This window comes from Rhinoderma darwinii, chromosome 11 (genome assembly GCF_050947455.1).
Source record: "Rhinoderma darwinii isolate aRhiDar2 chromosome 11, aRhiDar2.hap1, whole genome shotgun sequence".
In the NCBI taxonomy this organism is placed as follows: Eukaryota; Metazoa; Chordata; class Amphibia; order Anura; family Rhinodermatidae; genus Rhinoderma; species Rhinoderma darwinii.
In genome coordinates, this window is record NC_134697.1 from 15,232,527 (window position 1) to 15,253,965 (window position 21,439).

Below are 21,439 nucleotides of genomic sequence, written 5' to 3' on the forward strand. Positions count from 1 at the left end.
CAACTCCGGAGAGGTTGTGGTTCTTATTAAAACTTCCCAATAGTTTTCATGGAATTCATCAAAGTTTTACACTTGTCACTAAAAGTCACTCAAATGAATCAAAGGGTACAGCTTGAGGGTATAAACTGAGACTCTTCTATGGAAGTCTAATGTTAACGTAACTTGTACATAATGGGGGAAATAGTCTGGACTATTTGGAGAAGACACCGAGAAGTTTGACATTTTCACTTTTTCGCTCCCATTTGCTTCATTTGAGTTACAATCAAGTACCCTCAAAAAAACTTAACGTAGATCGTCGGACGAGCCTCACAGCATGACAGTGGATAATTCTGCGAACATCCTTATTACAATCCGAGCGGAGCATCTTTAGACATGAACTCACCATTCTGTATAAAACACCATCAACCAAGAGCAGATGGTTCACTAAGGTCTTAGTTCCACATACAGGGAAAAAAAAAAAAAAAAAGCAGTTTCTAGCAACATACAGGGGAAAAAAATCCTTTAAACCGGCATCAATGGGACCTGATAGGCAGAGGGGTAACTTGGCGCATTATTTATGGTATTGGTCTCCTCATATGGGGCCGAGGGACATTTTGCACTTCTGCAACCCTATAGTTACACCCCCAATAATGGACGCCGGATTATGAGATATTATAGGATATTGGGTAGTCATAGAAAAGTATATGAGACTCAACCATAAGGGTATGGACACATCATATAGATTTTTCCTTCCTTACTTTCCGCCACTCATCTTGGCAGAACTCAAACCAGGAGTACAAGGTAGTGACAGACATCTGTATGCTACTAAAACTTGTTTCACACGGCCGTGTTCGGTCCGTGAGATACGGACCGTATATCGACTGTATTTCACGCACAGAACACGGATCAGGGAGCCGGACTCCTAGCATCATAGTTATCTAGGATGCTAGGAGTCCCTGCCTCCCCGTGGGAATACCGTCCCGTTTTGTAATTATATTTTTAATACGGGACAGTATTTCTGTGGGGAGGCAGTGACTCACAGCGTCATGGATGATGATACTAGGAGTCCGGCTCCATGAACGGTGCTCGGTTCGGGAAATACTGCCGACATACGGTCCGTATCTCACGGACCAAACGGGGCCGTCCTTATATTGTTGTTCTGGGTTAGAGACAAGTGCCAGATTATCAGACTTTGTGGATCAAAGTTATTTCACCGTATATCATTTTATGGAGATGTGCAGTAAAGCAATTATCCCTTGATATTCGCAGCAGTTTACCTAGGACTTACGGCTATTTCTAAAAAGGTCTTTGCTTTATATGTGGGAGGTGCAGCTTCTTACTTTATGAGGTGTCTGTCATTACATGAACTAATACTTAATACTATGAATAAACTTGCTTGAGCACAAGTGAGTCACAACTATTCCGAATGCCCTCGTCTGATATATGTAGCGCCATGCACGGCCTGATTTACATGGAGTATCAGCTCGAAATATTTTACAATCCTATATTATCACAAACAAAAACTTTACGGACCAATCCCAAACCTTTCGATAAGAACTGAACGGATACACGCAGTAAACTAATCTACTGCAGAACATGAAAACTTTCCGCCAACTATTTGCGTGCAAGAAGTATATAGTATATAATAAATACAAAGCATTATTTAATCTAGCGGCCATCTTAAATCCCTCTACTGCATATAAAAGCTAACAAATAGTCAACATTAAGATGACCAATTCAGTACGTCGTCTGTCTGTTATGGAGATATAATATGCGGTGGTCCTCCAAACTCCACAGTAGTCTCATATTTCATAGTATCCAGTGTAATGGCGAGCGTTACTTCGCTGCTTTGTGTATTTTTGGGAAACGTTAGCCTATCTTCTATAAAAGCGGATTGTCCATTGATGCAAAAATAAACAGCTTTCATATACTGTATCTAATAAAGTATTCCCAATCACAGACTCTGCTGTTTCCACAAGGCTTGAGCAGGATGTAGTAATGGCGAAACGTGACGTATCATATTTTTTACATTAACGTTAAGATGTAAGCGGCAGATAAGAGGACCGTGTGAAACCGAGACTCAGGATATTTAACACCTACAGGGAAGATCCAGTGACTGCACTTCAAGCATGGATGTAATATCCTGCACATAATATACAGCTGCGTTTAGGGAAACACATGGATTTTGGGTTATATTGCATTGCAAATGCGCACACTGACCCAAAGCACAGAAAACAATATAAACTGCGTCACAAGTCAGATCAGCATCTATAGACTGTGAACTCAAACCCTCCTGCCCCTCAACATCACACCCCTGTACTACTGATACATAACGCCTGCAGATAAGAACCTAGAAGTGCCTTATACCTTCTGGGACACCACAACTATGACAGCTCCACTACACATCTCTTATAGGATCTGCAAAAGTTAAATGACTTTACATATTTCAGTGCAACTTTTCCCAGTATCACATATAACATCTGAACATTTTCTATTCTGCCTTTGGTCTGCATAAGGAATGTAATTATCTGAAGACAGGTATGGATATATCAGAGCGAAGTTTGCCCGATGCAGCAGAGCCGAGTATTATTTCGGCACCACCGATAGGTAATATCATTATGTGGCATGTGGTTTTACACAGGACTGCAGGTAACACTGCGCTACATCGTCTTAACTCAGAAAATGATCATGAACCACAAAATGTGCAGCCCCAAACTCAGCTCTGCTACATTTCAAAAATTTGAAAATGATAACGTACGGGATGCCAGCCTATAAATCGATCTAATATAACAAATCACAGACCTTTAAATGTTGCGAACTTGACTCACGAAGTTTAATAAATGAAATGTAAGGGCGCAGGACAACTAGAACACATACCGTAGTAGCAAAACAAAGTATATTTGTAAAGTTACAATTGGAGGAAAAATTGCTTTTGCTTTACAAATAGGTAAAAAGGATAATAAAATAAAACATGAAATAGAATAAAAGGATTGGTAAAAATGCAATTCTTTTTAAAATCAAACAAATATAATAAAGTAAACAATAGAAAGAGCAATATAAGTACAAATGCTGAACTAAAACATAATAAAAGCTATCAGGTCCTACTTACAGCCTCTCTGTGTTTCTTGGGATATTTTTTGGAACCATTTTAAGTCCCAAACCATGACAATCCACTGTAGTTCCGCTACAGGAGCACAAGGCTGGGCATCCGTTGGCACATACTTGGCAGATGCTGCTCCAAGCCAGGATCCACACTCCGGCTCTGAGCCACAATGAGAAGGTAGAATATCCCCTTACAGCCATGCTGCCAGATGAGTGTTTCCAGCCTTAAACTGCCCTGAGCCCTTTAAATCATCAGAGTCCTGAGCAGGATCCAGGTAGCTTCCAAATTTCTTGGCAAATCCCAGAATGGCAGAAAATAAACAAAAATAAAAAATTGTAACAAAAAATGTCAAGCTTTCAGCCTTCTAGTGTTACAAAAAAAATTCTTATAGAATTCCTTTTTTTTTTTCCTGCTCTCAGGCTGCTAGGAGATTCTGCGCTCACAATGCAGTCAGCACCCTCTTAATGCATTGAAGCTGGTTTCAGAAGTCTGCTCTTGTATTTGTGTGTCTGGAGTTCCCTGTGCACAGTAAGCGTTATCTGCCCTGTTCTCTGTGTCTGATGCTTGGTACCAGTATTAATAAGAGGGAGAGCGCACACACAGAGGCACATCACAGCAGTCATCCATCAATTGAGAGACACACAAATATCACGCCTGACTCCTCCCTGCTCCCTCCTCCGTCTAGTGTGCAGGGCTTTACCCCCTACAGTACAGCAAGGAGAGGTGGGGGCTCATTGACTAAACTAAGCGACTACAATAGCTTGCAGACAGCACACACATACGCCGCTTTGAACACTCAGCAGCTTGTTAAAATAAGAAGACCAATAGGAAAAAGTTGTGCCCCAATACCTCAGAGCTCTTAGATAGAGGGGGTACACATTGTGATGAAAGACCCTTTTTGAGTTGAAACTTTTGCTGGGAGTCCCGTATTTATGTAATATACCCGCTTACTGTATGGATTTTTAATACAAGATCATTTATACAGTGCCAACATATTCCACAGCGCTGTACAGAAGTAGTCGTCACTCGCTGCCCCCAGTGGAACTCACAATCTAAAGTCCCTATCGGTATGTTTTTGAAGTAGGGGAGGAAACCCAAGCAAACATGGCGAGAACATACAAACTGCATACAGAATAGGATCGAAGAATATTTCATAGGCCATAAATGTCTGACCTGTGATACTATTCAGGGGGAGACACATGTAACGGAGGTCTCCTGTGCAAGAACTGAATATGGGCCCCTTGTTCTAAAGTTATAAAACATCTCAAATATCAAAGAATACCCCGTATGTCTCTGCAACAATCCAGCAGTAATTGTGGGCTGTGAAATTTATTACCTCAGTTCTTTACATGCAATCTATTAAAAGTGATCGTGGGGGGGGGGGGGGGGGGTCCAACTGCTGGAAATCCAACCAAGCCCCTAAATGAAGGTGCCCATTACTAGTGAATCGCTGTGAGACCATTACAGTTTCTCAGCACAGCGACTCTCCAATCCACCAACTATGCAACGTGTGGACGGGATCGCCGCTGTGCAGGGAAAAAGCTAAATGGACCTCACTCCCTTTGCTCTTGAGGTGGACGGGGGTCTCCGAGGTCAGACCCCCCACCTGTCATAATGTTATAGCATATACTATCGATATGCCATAACATAGGAATACCTATTAAAAAATGTAACTCCACAGACCAAAAGGGACACAACATGGTCACCCAGGCATGACTTGGGTTGTTGTCCCCCCTTGCGAAACGTTAACTAAAACAATAGATCCTGCATAGACATAATGCTAGACACACAAGTATATAATAGATAAACCCGTAGGACATTGGGTCCGATTTATTAATAGTACGGAGTTAAATTTAGACAGCTTAAAACTACACCAAGAAGGTAGACGATGCCCCAAATTTATCTGGCGCACATTGTGTGATAGATTTGGCACATTTTGCTGCATATGTTAGACATTTTTCTCTTCTTTACACCACCTCTTGGTTGACTTAATCTACGCTGGTATTTTGCACCCAAATTGTTGCCCAAGCCATTAATAAATCAGGCGCAGTTTAGAACTCCACTTAGTGCAAAAAGTGTCTAGAACACATAATAAATTGTGCAATTTGAGCCAGAATTCTAGTGCATTTGGTATAGTAAATCTGCCCATTATTGCTAAGGCTATGGGGGCACTGTTCTCCAGGTGTCAGTATTCAACATTTCTGGAGTCACTATGCGCTGAGGTCTGTTCATAGATACGAAATGACTGCAACATAGAAAGTGTGGAAGTTATTGCCCCTCATGTCTTATTCTATTTGCACATAAAACGACAAGCTACTTTTGAAGAAAGCCTCAAGTGGAGCAGAGTTGAGTTTGTCATTTGGCACAATGTGTCACGTGAGGTTTTTCTTGAAACCTAAACCTACTCCAGTGAGTTATCACAATGCACGAAAGAAGTAGGTGTCAACAAAAAGGAATCACAATTTTTAGACCAGTAGAAACGACTCTATATTTTATTGGAAATAGTAGAAAACTGTACCCTGCGGCAAAGTGGAAATACACAGCATTTGCCCTACACAGGCTCTTGCATTCTCAGGAGACACAATAGTGACACTGCATAATCCAAAATATCTGCTTACTTCAGCTTTGTGCTCTTTGGAGTATACATATATACTTGTATCCAGTGGATATGGAGCTAAAGCAAATACAGACCAGTGACTTCTGCTTCCATCCAGCAAGGACAAGGGCTGAATGGCTCCGCCTAGTGGCTGAAAAAAGTGATGCACAGCAAAAAGTGGCCTGGTTCATCCCTTATAATCACATACCACTGGGCCACGAGCAATCAAGACTTCTTCCAACGGTTATATGCACAAACAAATTTATTAACCTTATGTCTACATTAAGCAAATACCACGTATAAGAGGCAAAAGTTTAGGCAATCTATGCTTGGAAAGTTATTTTTGAATTACAATATTATGTTGTCAGAAACAGAATACTTTAGAAACTGGTCTGCTGCACACAGCTCTTATTCCTAGGTGTTGTTAGTACATAATAATTCTGCGACCGTCCTTAGGCCTCATGCACACGGCTGAGTTGTATGCAGGAGGCTGTGCGCGGCACATGGAGTCCCCTGCGGCTGTCTGCTAAAGAGCTGCAGGGACTCCAGTTTCTGCCAAACATTGCAAGTGCAAAATGTGGGAGATATTCTCCCCAAAAAGCAAAGCTTCTAGAGGAGAATAGCCCTGTAAAACCGCATGCAATGAAGCATGGCACACCTTTTCTTTTCGGTTGGATTTATTCAGAATAAGACGAAAAAAAATTCAGCATGTAATCAGAGGGCACACAGTAAGGCCCAATGCACCTCTGGGGGGGGGTCCCAATTCTAGCTCCATACAAAACAAAGCTGTAGTATGGTCTTAGACTTTTGTGCATTTCTATGGATAAGTTAGAATTGTCAGAATGTAAATAGATATAAATTGATCGAATATAACAAATCACAGACTTGTAAATGTTGCGAACTTGACTCACGAAGTTTAATAAATGAAATGTAAGGGCACAGGACAACTAGAACACATAGTAGCAAAACAAAGTATATTTGTAAAGTTACAATTTGAGCAAAAATTGCTTTTGCTTTACAAATAGGTAAAAAGAATAAAATAAAACATGAAATAGAATAAAGGATTGGTAAAAATGCAATTCTTTTTAAATCAAACAAATATAATAAAGTAAACAATAGAAAGAGAAATATAAGTAAAAATGCTGAACTAAAACATAAAAAGGAAGTAAAAGTCTCAGGATGCCATGTCATGGTCTGAAGTGCCACAGCAGCTGTGAAATGCTAGGCCCCTCAAAACACACCACCTCTAAAGTGACATTGACACCATCGTATTTTCAATCTAAGGCCTCATGCACATGACCATAGTGGCGTGCACGGCCGGGATTTGCTGCTCGGACGGCCGCGGAATGTCACCCGCGAGCCGCCTGCAAATCGCGGGCCGTGCACATGGCCGTGTGCATTCATTTCAATGAAGCTGGACCGCAAAATACAGCCGTAATAAGACATGTCCTATATTTTTGCAGTCCAGGTTCCCAGACAATGCACGGATCGTGGAAATCACTGTCGTGTACATAGGCCCATAGAAACGAATAGGACTGCAATTCACCCACAGATTTGCGGGTAAATTGCAGCCGCAAAAACACGTTCGGATGCATGGGGCCTAGGACCAGTGGCGGATTATCATATGGGCGATTCGGGCGGCCGCCCGGGGCCCGAGGCTCCCAGGGGGCCCATGGCAGCCCGAACCGCACATCATCTTGCAAAGTTACTTATTCAGCGCGCTAGCGCTGCTAACTAACGAAGATGAGGGGAGGAGCAGGGAATTGGCCGGGAAAGGGGTAGGACACGCCTCCCTGACAAGTGCGGGCCGCCGCCATTGAGTAACAGAACAGCGAGGGACGGCTGTTCTGTTACTCCGAATCTGCAAGACGGTCGGTCACCGGCGCTGAGGTCAGTACAGCAGGCTTATCCTCCTTCCCAACTGGTTCCCGACCGCTGGCTGTATTTTTACGGCCAGCGGTCAGGGACGGGTCCTTAAAACCCGAGCCATAGACTTTCTACGGCTCGGGTTTTAACTTGCTGCCCGCGCGATCGGGTCTCCGGCTGTCAGTGACTGCCGGGGACCCTGAGGAAAAGACAGAAGCAGCTTTCGCTGCTTCTGTCTTCTCCGATGTCTTCTTACACAGCGTTCAATGAACGCTGTGTATAGGAATAGAGACAGCAGCAGCGGCGCTGTCTCTATTCCTCCCGGTGATCATGTCACTGGTCACATGATCGCCGGGTGCCGTTAGTGGCAGGCTGCTGCTGGGTCTAACTAGACCCAGCACAGCCCTATTAGTGACAATCGTCACTATGAGAGGGCTGATTTCCCCTGTAACTGGGGCTGCTGTGCAGCTCCAGTTACAGGGGAAAAACATGGTGTAAAAGAAAGAAAAAATATATATAAAGTTCCCCAAAGGTCTTTTTTGACCTTTGAGGAACAGACCACAGTAATAAAAAAATAGGAAAGTAAAGTGCAAAAAAAATGAAATAATAAATACACATAAAATACCCACCCCAATAAAAACCGTCCGTCCCCCCCGCCAATCATTGTTGTAACGCAAGCGCTGACCCAATTACCCTAATATAGACATGTAATATATTAACATTTACGGTAAACAATGACGATTACAAATAAAAGGTCTATTTTAGGGTAAAACTATGTTATTACCCAAAAAAATAGCTGAAACGTAAAAAAGCTTATTTTTTTACTATTATTTTTAAACTTTATGAATAAAAATTCTAAAATAGCAAAAAAGGTGTGTATAAAAACGCTAAAAAAAAAGAAACCTGCATTGTCTACGGAAAAAACGTCGCAAAAATCACGTCGTTTTTATTTCTTTTTTATAAAAATGTGTGTTTGGTGCAACTTTGTAATTACGTTTTATTAAAAAATATTTTCACTTTTTGAGATACAGCTGCTTTGTATCCTGTATCCATCAGGTCAGCAGGACTGACGGGATCAGTGAAACGGGCCCTGCGCTAAATTATAATCTTCGATGTGATAGATTTGAGGTGGATCCTGCGTGTCACTGATCCTGTCAGTCCTGCTGACCTGACGGATACAGGATACAAAGCAGCTGTATCTCAAAAAGTGAAAATATTTTTTAATAAAACGTAATTACAAAGTTGCACCAAACACACATTTTTATAAAAAATAAATAAAAACGACGTGATTTTTGCGACGTTTTTTCCGTAGACAATGCAGGGTTCGTTTTTTATCGTTTTTATACACACCTTTTTTGCTATTTTACAATTTTTATTCATAAAGTTTATCTATATGGGGCTGTGTGTAACGCTCTCTACGGGGAGGATGTGTGATATATAGAGGGGGCTGTGTATGGCGATATCTATGGGGGTGTGTAATATCTACAGGGGCTGTGTGTATGGTGTTTTACAGTGTGTGGTATTATATTCAGGCGCGCAGTGTTTGGTGCTATTATATTTAGGGGTACAGTATGTGGCACCATGATAACTTTATTTTCGTTTATAGGTGTGGAAATGTTGGAAAAGTGAGGAGACGTCTGAGTGGCAAATTCTGCAGAAATGAGTCATGGCCAGGAGAAGTCGTCATGAGCGCTGGACCGGATGGTGAAGAAAAGAGGAAAAAAACTACTAGAATCTGAGACGTCGTCACCTGTGAGTCACTAGATTTATAGAGAATCTGTCACCTCTCCTGACATGTTTATTATAGGAATCCTTGTATTTCACAAAAAGTCTTTCTGCAGTCCAGGACTGATAGACAATTCCCCTTGTCAGGAGGTTGTGTCCCTGCACAGTGTGATACTGTCAGTATGTAGGGACACAGCCCTGTGACAAGGGAAATCGTAACACTGTTAATGCTTGCCCAAAAAAGTAGTGTCAAAAATAGTTACGGCGCGGCAGGGCGGCGGTGAGGAAGGGGGGCCCAAGTTTGGTTAACAGCCCAGGGCCCATGGTCTACTTAATCCGCCACTGCCTAGGACCATACAATTCTAACCAAAAGCTGAAGCAAATCCTACCAACTTTAGTAAAGGTTCCCTGCTTTCCTCTAAATCGGCTCCCGTTTTTGGTAAATATATCTACCCAACATGGATCATAAATACGACCGCATTAATGTGCCCAAAAAGGATTTAGCCAAGATTAAGTATAAACATATTTTAATCAAAGCCGTTAAGCTAATTTTTCCAATTTCCAAAAACAAAAATCAAGGTTAGTTTTTTGCAGGTGGAAAAATCTGCCTGAAGGAATTTTGAGACAGATTTTGACCTGCCTACACCCTGTTTGCGTTTTTTGGCTGCAACCATTGAGCGCCGCGGGGAAAAAATGCCACGAAAATCGCTTTCTCTGCCTCCCATTGATGTCAATGGGAGGTCAGAGACAGAAACGCTTGAAGAAAGGGGATGTTGTTTTTTCCCACAAGCTGTTTTAAAATCAAATGGGAGGCGATTTTTTTGGCGTGGTTTCCGATGTGGTATCCGCATCAAAAACAGGGCCAAAAAGAGCAGCAAAATACTCTGTGTGAACTCCCCCTTAAAGTAGATCTCTCCACTTTAGACAAACCCTTTTTTAGGAGGGTCTCCTGATAAGCTGATCACAGGGTGTCCTTCTACTGGAACCCCTTGCCATTATCTGTAATCAATGGGCTGTCCGTGTAATGCACGGACATGCTGGGTCCTCCACACTAAGAGACACTTTTGTAGCCACTCTCTGCTCTGGTTTATATTGAAGGGTCCTGAACAGGGGACTCCCCTCAATTAACTCAGAAATCCCTAATAGGTTATTTGACAATTTGGTTTGTACATGAGACAACCCCTTTTTAAAATGCAGCTGCCATGGTGATCAGCTGATCGGTGAATGTCCGAATTCTCTCACCAGCAATCAACTATTATAGACGAGGAAAACCGCATTTGGGCGCACATTTCCCTTGCTGCGGCCATGCAGAAGAAATATAGCATTACATGGCGGCCATTAAAATGAATGACCGTCCGTGTAATGCACTGGCACTACGGTCCACCAAGGCCGCTCTCTGTTTTGGCACATAGACCGAGGTCCCAAGTGGGGAACCCCCCTCTATGACGTCCATATGCCCTAATAGAGCATATGGACAGATGGTCATCCTGAGACTACCCCTTTAAGGAAATCCTCTAAACAACATATATGGAGAAGTGACATCATTATACAATATGAAAGCATCGTTCAGTTAGATCTGTGCATATTCCTGAACTTGTAGGTAGGATATAACCTTATATCTTTGCGGATGTGCATTTTACGGTCCCTTATAAATTTACTGACAAATGACAAACCTCATTATAAAGTGCATTTTCCCAGCGCAGTCTTGGCCGTTGCCCCTGGAGATCTTTCTTGCAGTATACTTACTTCTTTGAGAATTTAGACACCTGAGTCAACAGAAGGAGTAGGATGGATTCCTAGGACGGCTTCTGGCTCTTCAGTATCACTCTGCATACAATAGGCCGGGTGCGCACTTCTATCAAGAAGATTAAAAAAAATAAAAAATCTGAGAAAAGGAATATTTACACAAACAAAATCCAATAAAATAACATTTAAAACCTCTTCAAAGCTTTTAATCCTGCAGTATTAGTGTTCTTTAGTGTCACTAAAAGCTTTTATAGACTTCGAGGAAATTCTCACCTTTATTTTATGAATAACTTTGTTCTTCATTTACTTTATGCAGCTCTTATATAACACCGGGAACTTCACCAACACATTCAACAAGCGATTTAGGAAGGTTAGAAGGGGTAAAATATATATTTTTTAACTAGTGTATTAACAAAAGGTAGATTTTTCAGAATTATTTTTTAAAGGATATGCCCACCTTCACAACTAATTATTTATTTTTTTTTACTAAAAAATTAAAATTAAAAATGAAGGCAGTTCAACAAACCTATTATAAGATACTGTGTGACGCTTCATGTTCTTTATTGCATTTTTGCAACAAAATGTACGTACAATTTGTTACGATACGATAATTCTGACAATAAAAAGTTTTAAAATAAATTGAAGGAAGTTTGCAAATGGTCTTATTACAAATTTCCTACCGTTTTGTGTATACAGCTCATGTACAGAACAATGCGCATCAATGGTAGCGGGATGCAAACAAACGGTGTAGTCTAATCCTGCAGGTTCCCTTCCATCTGTCCCTTACTTTGTGCTTACGTACATTTAGTAGGATAACAAGTAGTAGAGGATAGATGGAAGATAATATCCTTGTAGGATCAGACTACACAGGGTTTGCTTGTAGTCTGTAACCATGGAGACGCATAGGTCTGTATAGCAGCTGTGGACACAAAACTGAGATTTCATTTTAGATGCATCAGAGCAATAAAAAAAAAATAGTAAAAAGTTGAAGGTGGACTTCAAAGGGGTGTTCCCATAAACAACATTCATCACCTATCCACAGGATAGGTGATAAATGTCTGATTGAGTCCCCTGTGTGAATGGAGTAGTCCCTCTTCAAAGGACCCGTATTCTCTGAATCGCTGCGGGTCCTAGCGGTCGGACACCCAGTGATCACACATTTACCACCTATGTAGATAGGTAACAAATCTGGTTTATGGGAAAACCCCTTTAAATATGATGTTATATATTGAATATACCTTACACAGCAGCCATGAATTGAGTTTGTTAACACAACAGTACCCGTTTTATTGCCAGATACAAAATAAATTTTAAAAAAATAATATTTTAAACGAACGATTTTAGGTTAATTTTTAGTGGTATGTAAGGAGCAGTTATTTTTTGGTGGTTGTGGGGAATAATAAAAAATGTGTCTACAATAAAGGCAAGTTGGCATTTATTTGGTTAGAGAGGAAGTGACGCCAGGGCCTTGAAAAAGTGTGTGTAGCGCAAAACGGCCGTAGGTTTATGCCACATCATACAGACCAAGATTTTGATGAATAAAGAAGTTTTATTGCCACCAACGGTGAGTGCCTCGATTTTTTTCTACTTTTCTATTTATTTGTTTAGTCTAAATATCTTAATTAACCATACCTTTTCGTTACACTTTGATTTCTTACTCTGCCTAAATTGGTGCAGAATTGGTTGGAGCTACAGATCCCTGGCTTTCTTTTAGTAGGTCCCTTGACTCTCTTTATATGGGGAATTTCCACTAGGATTTGCCATAGCTTTATGATTGGTGGGGGTTTGACTTCTGGGACCACAAGTACATAGGGCCCCTCTGGCTTATTCCCTATATAGCGGCGCTCCCGGCTACCCACGTGGTCTCAAGTGAATGGGGCTGTACTACAATTTCTGTGCAGTTCTGTTGTCTTCAGGGGGTAGTGGTGGGGGGGGGGGCAGAGTGCGCATGCTGTGCTTTTAATAGGCAGCGCAGTGTAAGCCCCACCCACATTTAAGCGCAGTGGGCAACGTAAATGCATTGAGAGACTTTTGATGCATTTGCGACTTAAGTTAATAAATTCTCCCCTAAATATCTTTCTATACTTTTATCATTATACTCCTATAGAGTTGTATTTTTACTATTCTGTAGCTTATAACATAACATTCTGCTATATGGCGCCTAAATAAGAATGAAACAGAGGATAGAAGTGGAATGTCACAAGCAATAGGTTTTGAGAAGTGATCCTGCACAGGAAGGTCACGTACAATGCACCCAGTGTTATAGAGAGTCGTCCTTAGTACTTGTCTATATGACCCCACGTGACTAGAACGACCCCACGTGACTAGAACGACCCCACGTGACTAGAGGATCTACAACCAATCATACATGATCAACAGCTGCATCCTTCTAGAGAGCGTGCTGCGTCCAGGAGCGCTGCTTACATAACCTGCAATCCTATTATATACGAAGTCATTACCACAAGTTGTAAACATCAGCAGTTATCCGCTAATGGATTCTATAGGAAATATTACCTATATAAGAATAATATACAAGTCTTTTAGCTTGGTAGGCTACAGAGGTAGCATGTTAATGCCATTGGTTAGTGGGCAGGTGTCTGCTATGTTAAGCGGTGATCCTAAAAAAAAACAAAAAATAACTTATACAACGCTTTTCAAATCCAATGAAATAAAAGGTATGGCGAAAGTGTGCCAAAAGAAAGCTGAATAGGTTTGCATTCTACTGCAATTATGCTTTTATTTTTTATAAAACTTTAAAAGAACAGCCTCCGCTAGCAATATGCCCTTTCCAAAAGATGGGGTTCTGTACTAACCCTGTTTTCTTGGGTTTGCATACATGATATGATGCCAATTTAATCCAAGTAAAGGCCCTTTTACAACGGCCGATAAGTAGCCGATGCAGCGAGCGCCGATCAACGAGACATCGTTGATCAGCGCTCGTTTGCTCCTGTCACACGGAGCTATGGATGGGGATGAGCGGTCACCCCCATACATTATCGCTCGCCCCCATACATTATCATCATGTCGGCAGCGCGTCTCCCTTTTTACACGGGGAGATGTGCTGCTAACAACGATAATATTTCACGGTTTTAAAACGATACGACCAGCAGATGATCGAGCGTTTGCTTGTTCATCTGCTGATCGTTCCCCTGTTTACACAGGGCAATTATCGGCAGCGAGCGTTATATTAATGCTGATCTGCCAGATAATCATCCTGTGTAAAACCACCTTTAGGGACATTTTTCCAGATGTCCTTTAAACCAGCCGAATTTTGCATACTGAATGGAAGCAAATATTTATCCATTCCGGCCCACCCATCACTTCCATTCTGTGCCCGATCACTCAAACACTATGGCTTTCAGAACAGCATTGTTTGCACTGGCGCAGTGTTAATCATTAGTATCTTCCTTTGTGGTGTTCTCACGTTCACTTTCTACTGTATCTTAGAAGATGCCACTTTATTTGCCAACTCATTTTAATTTATAGGGTTATAAACTCTAGCATTGGGGACTGAAATTCATCTTCTCCCATTTTGGTGCGAGTATTGGTGGGATGTCGTTAAGGCTCAAAAGTCCCTCTGCAGAAGTCGGAAGAGACCCTGCTGATCCACAAAGGAGCGTCCATCTGGCAGCGTCACCCACATACTACATCTTTTGTAGTATGTATATTATTAGGGAGTAATTAGAATGGAAAACTGCCGTTACGAATGGTCCCTGAATTGACCCATTTCTTAAGTTCCCCCTTTATTGCCTATTTTAAAAGGAAAAAAAAAAAGACTCCCTAAAATGAAATAACGATAGAAAATCTTATATTAAAATATCATATATATTCGATAGAAAAGATAATTTAATTAACCAATATTTACTATCAAGCTGGAAATTTTTTTTCTAGTTACCCATTTCCTATACGGTCTCTGGAGAAAGAAAAAAGAAATTAAAAAGGTGGCTTTACACAGTTTTACTGTGAAGAAAACCCATCAGTTATCAATATTTTACAAGGCTTTACACATACCCATGGAACAACGATGCTTTTAGCATGTACAATCACTTTGTGACAGTCAAAGCCAATCGCTGGTGCACATTTATGACCGAAAATAAAAGTAAAGTCACCTAAAGAAAAAGGCTGTATTGAATGTTAGTCTTGTCACAAGACAACAACTCCAAGATTTAGATTTACTGGCATTTTTTTTTTGTATTAGGAGTGAATGTTCTATAAAGCAGTTGTCCACTTTGGGAAAACATTATGGTTAAAAGGTTCCCGTTATATTAAGCTGTAATCTGTTGGGGAAGCCGCCAGCAAGTGTTCAATTTACTTGCAGCACCTCCACAGGGGAAATGAAGTACTACATATTTCCTATAGAAATCAACAAACTGTCCATTTAATGCATGAGAGTGCTGGGTCCTCCAGTGAGAGAGGCGCTCTTTGTAGCCATGCTCCGTTCTGACTAATAGATGAGGTCTTTAACCCAAATATATCAGCTTAGAATATATATACATAATATGGTATTTGAAAATGGGTTTTCTAAACCAGATAACTACTTGAAGATCCCATGCCTATACTATGTAGGATTTATATTTATGACAACCCCCAGTAAACATAACGTCCATCTAGATCATTGCTCATTCAAAAACTTTTCAGAAATGCTTGCTCTGGGCAATACAGACAGTATTATTGAGTCATTACAGAGGTTTTCCCATTGCACAAAGTAATTTGTTGCTAGGATATGCCATCACTTTCTAATAGGTGAGGTCCAAATTCCCGGGCCCCCGTCGATCCTTGGAATGAAGGGGCAGGATTGAAGCGCACCTGCTCGCTTGCTCTTCAGGGGACTATATCAAAGCTCTATTGAAGTGAATGAGGTTGTGCTGCAGTGGCATAGCCTGTGGCCGGGAGTGGCGCTCCGCAGGAAAAACTGTGGAGGGGCCACATCGCTAAACCAGCGATGTTGCCCCTTCTTTCGGACTCCCACCAATCAGAAAGTGATGGCATATCCTAACGATATGCCATCACTTTCTGGAATGTGGAAACACCTTTATCTGTAGACAAATACACTCCACAACATTGAAATTGCAACACCAAGAAGGGCAAGCCGTAAGGTTAAACAATTAGAGGAATTAGCAGGTCTCGCTAAGATCTGCAAATTATCAAATTTTTAAGCGCCGAGCTCCAATCTGTGGCATGTGGGAGAGGCATAAAAGCCAGATTGAAAGCAAAGATTTTAGCCAGATGAAACCTCAAAAATCGGATCAAGTGGTGTGGGATGATTGTGTGATGCCTCCTGTTCGTCGACGTGCCAGTTATCGCCACTGTCCCAAACTGAGAGGGACAGAATCCTTGATCTGAGAGACCTGGGTTTATCACTCCGGCAGATCGCTATGCGCCTAAGCCGAGATGTCAGCACTGTTCAACGTTGTGTTTGGGAGAACAATAACAAATGGGAATGACAGCAAGAGGTGCGCAGATGCGAACCTCTGCACGGACGGATCGTCTGATTGGAAGAATGGCGCATAGTGATCCATTCTGTACTGCAAGTGAAATTGGACATCACATCCCAAGCCTAGGGCAACAACCAGTGTCGACACAAAGCATGAGAATGTGTTTGCTCGATACTGGTCTACGAGCCAGACGTCCAGCTACAGGTGTTTCATTGACCACACGCCGCCGCACCCAAAGGCTATCATGAACAGCAAGACGGCAATGCAGGCTGGAATGAAGGTCTGTCCTCTTTAGCGATGAGACCCGCATTTGTCTCGGACGCAATGATAGCCAGAGATTGGTCTGGAGACCACGTGGGCAACGCCATGAAGAGGCCTTCACAAGGGCACGTCACACCGGTCCTACTCCCGGGATTATGGTGTGGGGTGGCATAATGTACAGTAGCCGGACTCCTCTAGTCTTCATTTGAGTTACACTAATAGCTCGGCATTACATTGATTTGGTCGTGGAACCAGTGGTACGGCCATTCCTCCAGTGTCCCAGAAGCCGTTTTTAACAGGACACAAAGGGACTCAATGATAGCATACCAAGACGTGTAAATGCGTATATTTTCAAATGTGGCGCTCATACTCGATACTCTATAAAAGTCTAGATGTTTGTAATATTTGGTTTCCTTTTTCTTTTTTTTTTTAACATTTGCATATCTTTAACATGTCTATCATGTGATTTCCACAATTCCAAAACTTTTCCTTGGTGTTGCAATTTCAATGTTGAGGAGTGTGGAAGTGGTTGTCTTTTTTTTTTTTAAACTCGTTTTATTAAAAGTAACTGTCAGAGTCAATCCATCACATACATCAGGAGAACATTATACATTCAATAGTGCATATGTCAGAAGACTCAATATATACAAAGGGATTACTCGCAGGTATCCATCATAATAACTCGTGGTTCGCAGACCACACACACATAATACAGGATTCTCAATGCATTCCACCCCGACTTTTATTACATTACATCATGAGAATAGGAATACTCCCACATTTCAATATTCTATCACCCCGTCCCAATCCTCTTGTACATCATACCCTGGAGCACCTGAACATGTCATCCTCCCTAGTCTTTTACCCTCTCCCACCCCCAGCTTGCGCCAGAGCAGCTGTCAGCCCTTGGACTGTACAATGAGTGAGGCTCGATGAGCACCACCCATCCCAGATCAGATCAAATTTAGCTGGCTTTCCCCGGTGTTTATACACTATTTTCTCAAATGGAAGCACGTCATTGACCATTTTGCGCCATTGCGCTACTGTCGGGGTCCTATCCGCCATCCATCTCATGGCCACCGCCTTTCTTGCCATAAACAGTGTTTCTCTGAGAAAGATCTTCTCATATACTGACCATTGCTCCTCATTTAGCAGTCCCAATAAACACACCTCCGGCCTGCAAGTTATCGTCCTCCCCATCACTGCCGTTAATAATGCAACCACCTCCTCCCAAAAACGAAGAATCCGGTGACAACCCCACATGAGGTGTATAAAGTCTGCCCTCATCTCTCCACACCTATGACATTGTGAGGACTCCAATCTTCCCATACGATGTAACTTTACGGGCGTTAAATAACATTGGTGGATGATGAACAGTTGCACAAGTTTATTATTTGCAGCTGGTGAAACCAGCAGATGGGAGCCCTGCGCCTCCCTCCATTCCTCTGCTGTGAGTTGTGGGATTAATGCACGCCACCTATCCTCCACCCCCAGGGGCTCCATTTGCATTTTAGCCTCCATTAGATAAGAATAAATTTGGGAAATAGCACCCCTTGTAAACGGCGTGCACAGCCTCACCACTAAGTCACAGCTAGAGTATGTCACGGAGTTCAATGGGAATTGTGCTACTAGAGCATGATGAAGCTGTATGCAATATAATTCATCCCCTGGCGGTATATTGAATGCTGCCCGAATCTCGCTCACCGTCATCACCGACCCTTCTTCCGTTAGCAGTTGTGATACAGTAACTACCTCTCTAGATGACCAGTAACGTTTCCCCACCAACCCATGCAAATGAGAAAAGCTCGGGTTATCCCACAGCGGACTCTCCGCCACCACCCCCACACATCCCAGTACATCTTTAGCCTGTTGCCAGACTCGTCTCGCCAGCTTATGTAAGGGTAACAGTGAGCGGTGTCTAAAATCATGCGGCTCCAGTATCGGCCATAGAGTTTTTAAGCCCAGTACTCGGGCTAGATGATTCTCAGCATTAGTCTTTAGGGGGGGGGGAGACCCAAGAGATCAAGTACCTTAGCTGCCCCGCCAAATAATATAGAAAAACATCCGGTAACGCAGCCCCAGCCTCATCTTTAGGTCTTTGTAGAATCGACAACTTGAGTTTAGATCTCCCCCCCCCCCCACACAAACGGCGCAAACAACGAGTTTATTATTTTAAAGAACCTTTTAGGCACCAACACATCCATGTGCTCCAGCACATACAAGAACTTTGGCATTACTATCATTTTTAATAGATTGACACGTCCTGCTACTGACAAAGGCAGGCCCTTCCACACCTGTATTTTGTCCCTTAGATACGTGATCAAGGGCACTATATTTAACCCATACGATCTAGTGCTATCTCTAGCAATATTAATCCCCAGGTACTTGAACTCTGATCTTACCGGCAGTCCGCTAAACTGGGTGCCCCATCCACAATTATCCTGTCTCAACGGCATCAGATACGATTTAGACCAATTAATTAGTAACCCTGAGTATCTTCCAAAATCGTTAATAAGGGAAATAGCTCTGGGGAGGGTGGCATTGGGGTTTGCCATAAACAACGCCATATCGTCCGCATATAATCCTATCCGGTCCTCTCTGTCTCCTATTCTAATTCCCATATATGCAGGATCCTTCCTAATTTTAAGAGCCAGTGGTTCAATGGCTAAAGCGAAGAGAAGTGGCGAAAGAGGGCACCCCTGCCTCGTGCCCCTATGGAGGCCAAAGGAAGGGGACAGGGCCCCATTCACCAACACCTGCGCTCGTGGAGATTTATATAACAAGGAAACCCAATTGATAAATCTCTCCCCAAACCCAAATCTTCGCAGTACTGCCAGCAGATAAGGCCATTCTACCGAGTCAAATGCCTTTGCCGCGTCCAGAGATGCCACTGCCCAGTCCTGCTGCTCCTCCCATCCGATCTGTGTCACCACCTGTACCCGCCTAATATTTTCTGAGGTGGACTTGCCAGGTATAAAGCCACACTGGTCTGAATGGATGATCTCTTTTATCACTCTGCAGAGCCTACTAGCTAACATCTTAGTCAAGATTTTGTAATCCACTGTCAGCAATGAGATCGGTCTATATGAACCACATTCTTCTGGTTTTTTGTCTGGCTTCAGCAACACAATTATGGTGGCGTCACACATGGATTCCGGGAGAGCGGAATTCCGATAGCTGTGTTCAAACAGGGCCAGCAATTGGGGGGCCAGCAGCTCTCCATATTGTAAATATACCTCCAGAGGAATACCATCCGGCCCTGAAGCCTTCCCTTTAGCCAATGAAGCCATTCCCTCCAAAACCTCATCTAACGTAAATGGAGCCTCAAGCGATGCCACCCCCTCCGCTGTCAATGAAGGAAACGATATTCCATCCAAGTAGCTCTCCATCTCCTCCATCCTATAATCAACTTTCGATGCAATCAGCTGATCATAAAACTGTGTAAATTGCTCGAGAATCTCTCCCAGGGAGGTGTAGATCTCATTTCCAGGCCCCGCTATGCCCATCACCGGGGGGGATCTAGAGCTGTTCCGTACCATTTGTGCCAGAATTTTACCCGATTGGTTGCCCAGTTCAAAATGGGATTGTTTGCTAAAGAATAAGCTACGCGATGTCTTATCCCTCAGGATCTGCAAATACTGTCTACCCAAATCCAGCCATGCATTCCGGTTAGCTGGTGTGGGATCCTGAACAAATGCCCCTTCCGCCTGTGAACATTGATATGCTATGTCCTCCTCCTGCAGGGCGGATGCTCGTTTTACATAGGATATGGAGGATCGGAGACACCCCCTTAAATAGGCCTTGAGGGTATCCCACACCAGTGACCGATTTTCCATCTGGGCATGCGCTTCTATAAAAATTGATAACTGATCCGGTATGCGATCATTCTGTTGGATGAGCTGAAGCCAAAACGGATGTATTTTACCCATCCCCCTTCTGCCTACCTGTGGCCTTTTTAATGTCAATAATATCGGGCTATGATCCGAGATCCCCCTCGGTAAATGATCCACTGATTCTATCTCCTGGAAAACCGCATGTGATCCAAATACATAATCAATTCTGGACAACGCGTTGTACTGCAAGGTGTGACATGTAAATTCTCTGATCCCTTCATGTGTCACCCTCCACAAGTCTATCCATCCCATTTCCTTCACCAACATGCTCAACTGAGTGGGACTACCAGGGCCTCTACTCCCATTCCCCGGCAGTCTATCCATACCTGGGTCCATAACCAAGTTGAGATCCCCCATCATGATCACTCGAACCCCGGGGTGTGCTGCCACAAATCGGACGGCTTCCTGAATTACTACCAATGAGGCTGGTGGAGGATTATACACCCCCATGATCACATATGGGCAATCATCTAGAACCGCGTGTAAAAAAATGTACCGCCCCTCCGGGTCTACACTGGATTGTAGCAATTTCCAACGAAGCTCTGCGTGTACTAAGATGGCCACCCCTCTGGAGTACGAAGTGTGCGAAGCGTGTCCCACCCACTGTACCCAGGGCTTATTCAGAATCGACACAGTGTCCGGTGTCATGTGTGTTTCTTGTAGACACGTTATATGTGGACGCTGTCCCCGCACAGTAGCAAATATCATATGCCTCTTTTCAGGAGACCCCATTCCCCGGACATTCCAGGACATTAACCGTAATCCTGCCATTTCATACTGTTAACACACATTGGAGCACCACTGCCCTGAAGCCTATCCCCCAGCCCCTGAGTAA

The 21,439-nt window shown here is 42.8% G+C and overlaps 1 protein-coding gene across 5 annotated transcripts in view; it reads right to left on the bottom strand.

Annotated features, from left to right (window-relative positions):
* The window catches only part of SLIT1 (slit guidance ligand 1), a 335,181-nt gene that overhangs the window by 301,437 nt on the left and 12,305 nt on the right, over positions 1-21,439 (bottom strand). Inside the window, exons 1-2 of one of the 5 annotated variants that reach the window (XM_075843038.1) lie at positions 13,530-13,611; positions 11,016-11,124 (exon numbers count right to left, since the gene is read on the bottom strand). Coding sequence is in view for 3 of the 5 variants with exons in the window: in XM_075843033.1 (XP_075699148.1) it covers positions 3,089-3,282 (194 nt within the window). In the remaining 2 variants the exon portion in view is untranslated. Of the gene's footprint in view, positions 1-3,088; positions 3,738-11,015; positions 11,125-13,529; positions 13,612-21,439 lie in introns of those variants that run through there. The other 4 variants (XM_075843037.1, XM_075843033.1, XM_075843034.1 and 1 more) reach the window with 4 other exon arrangements.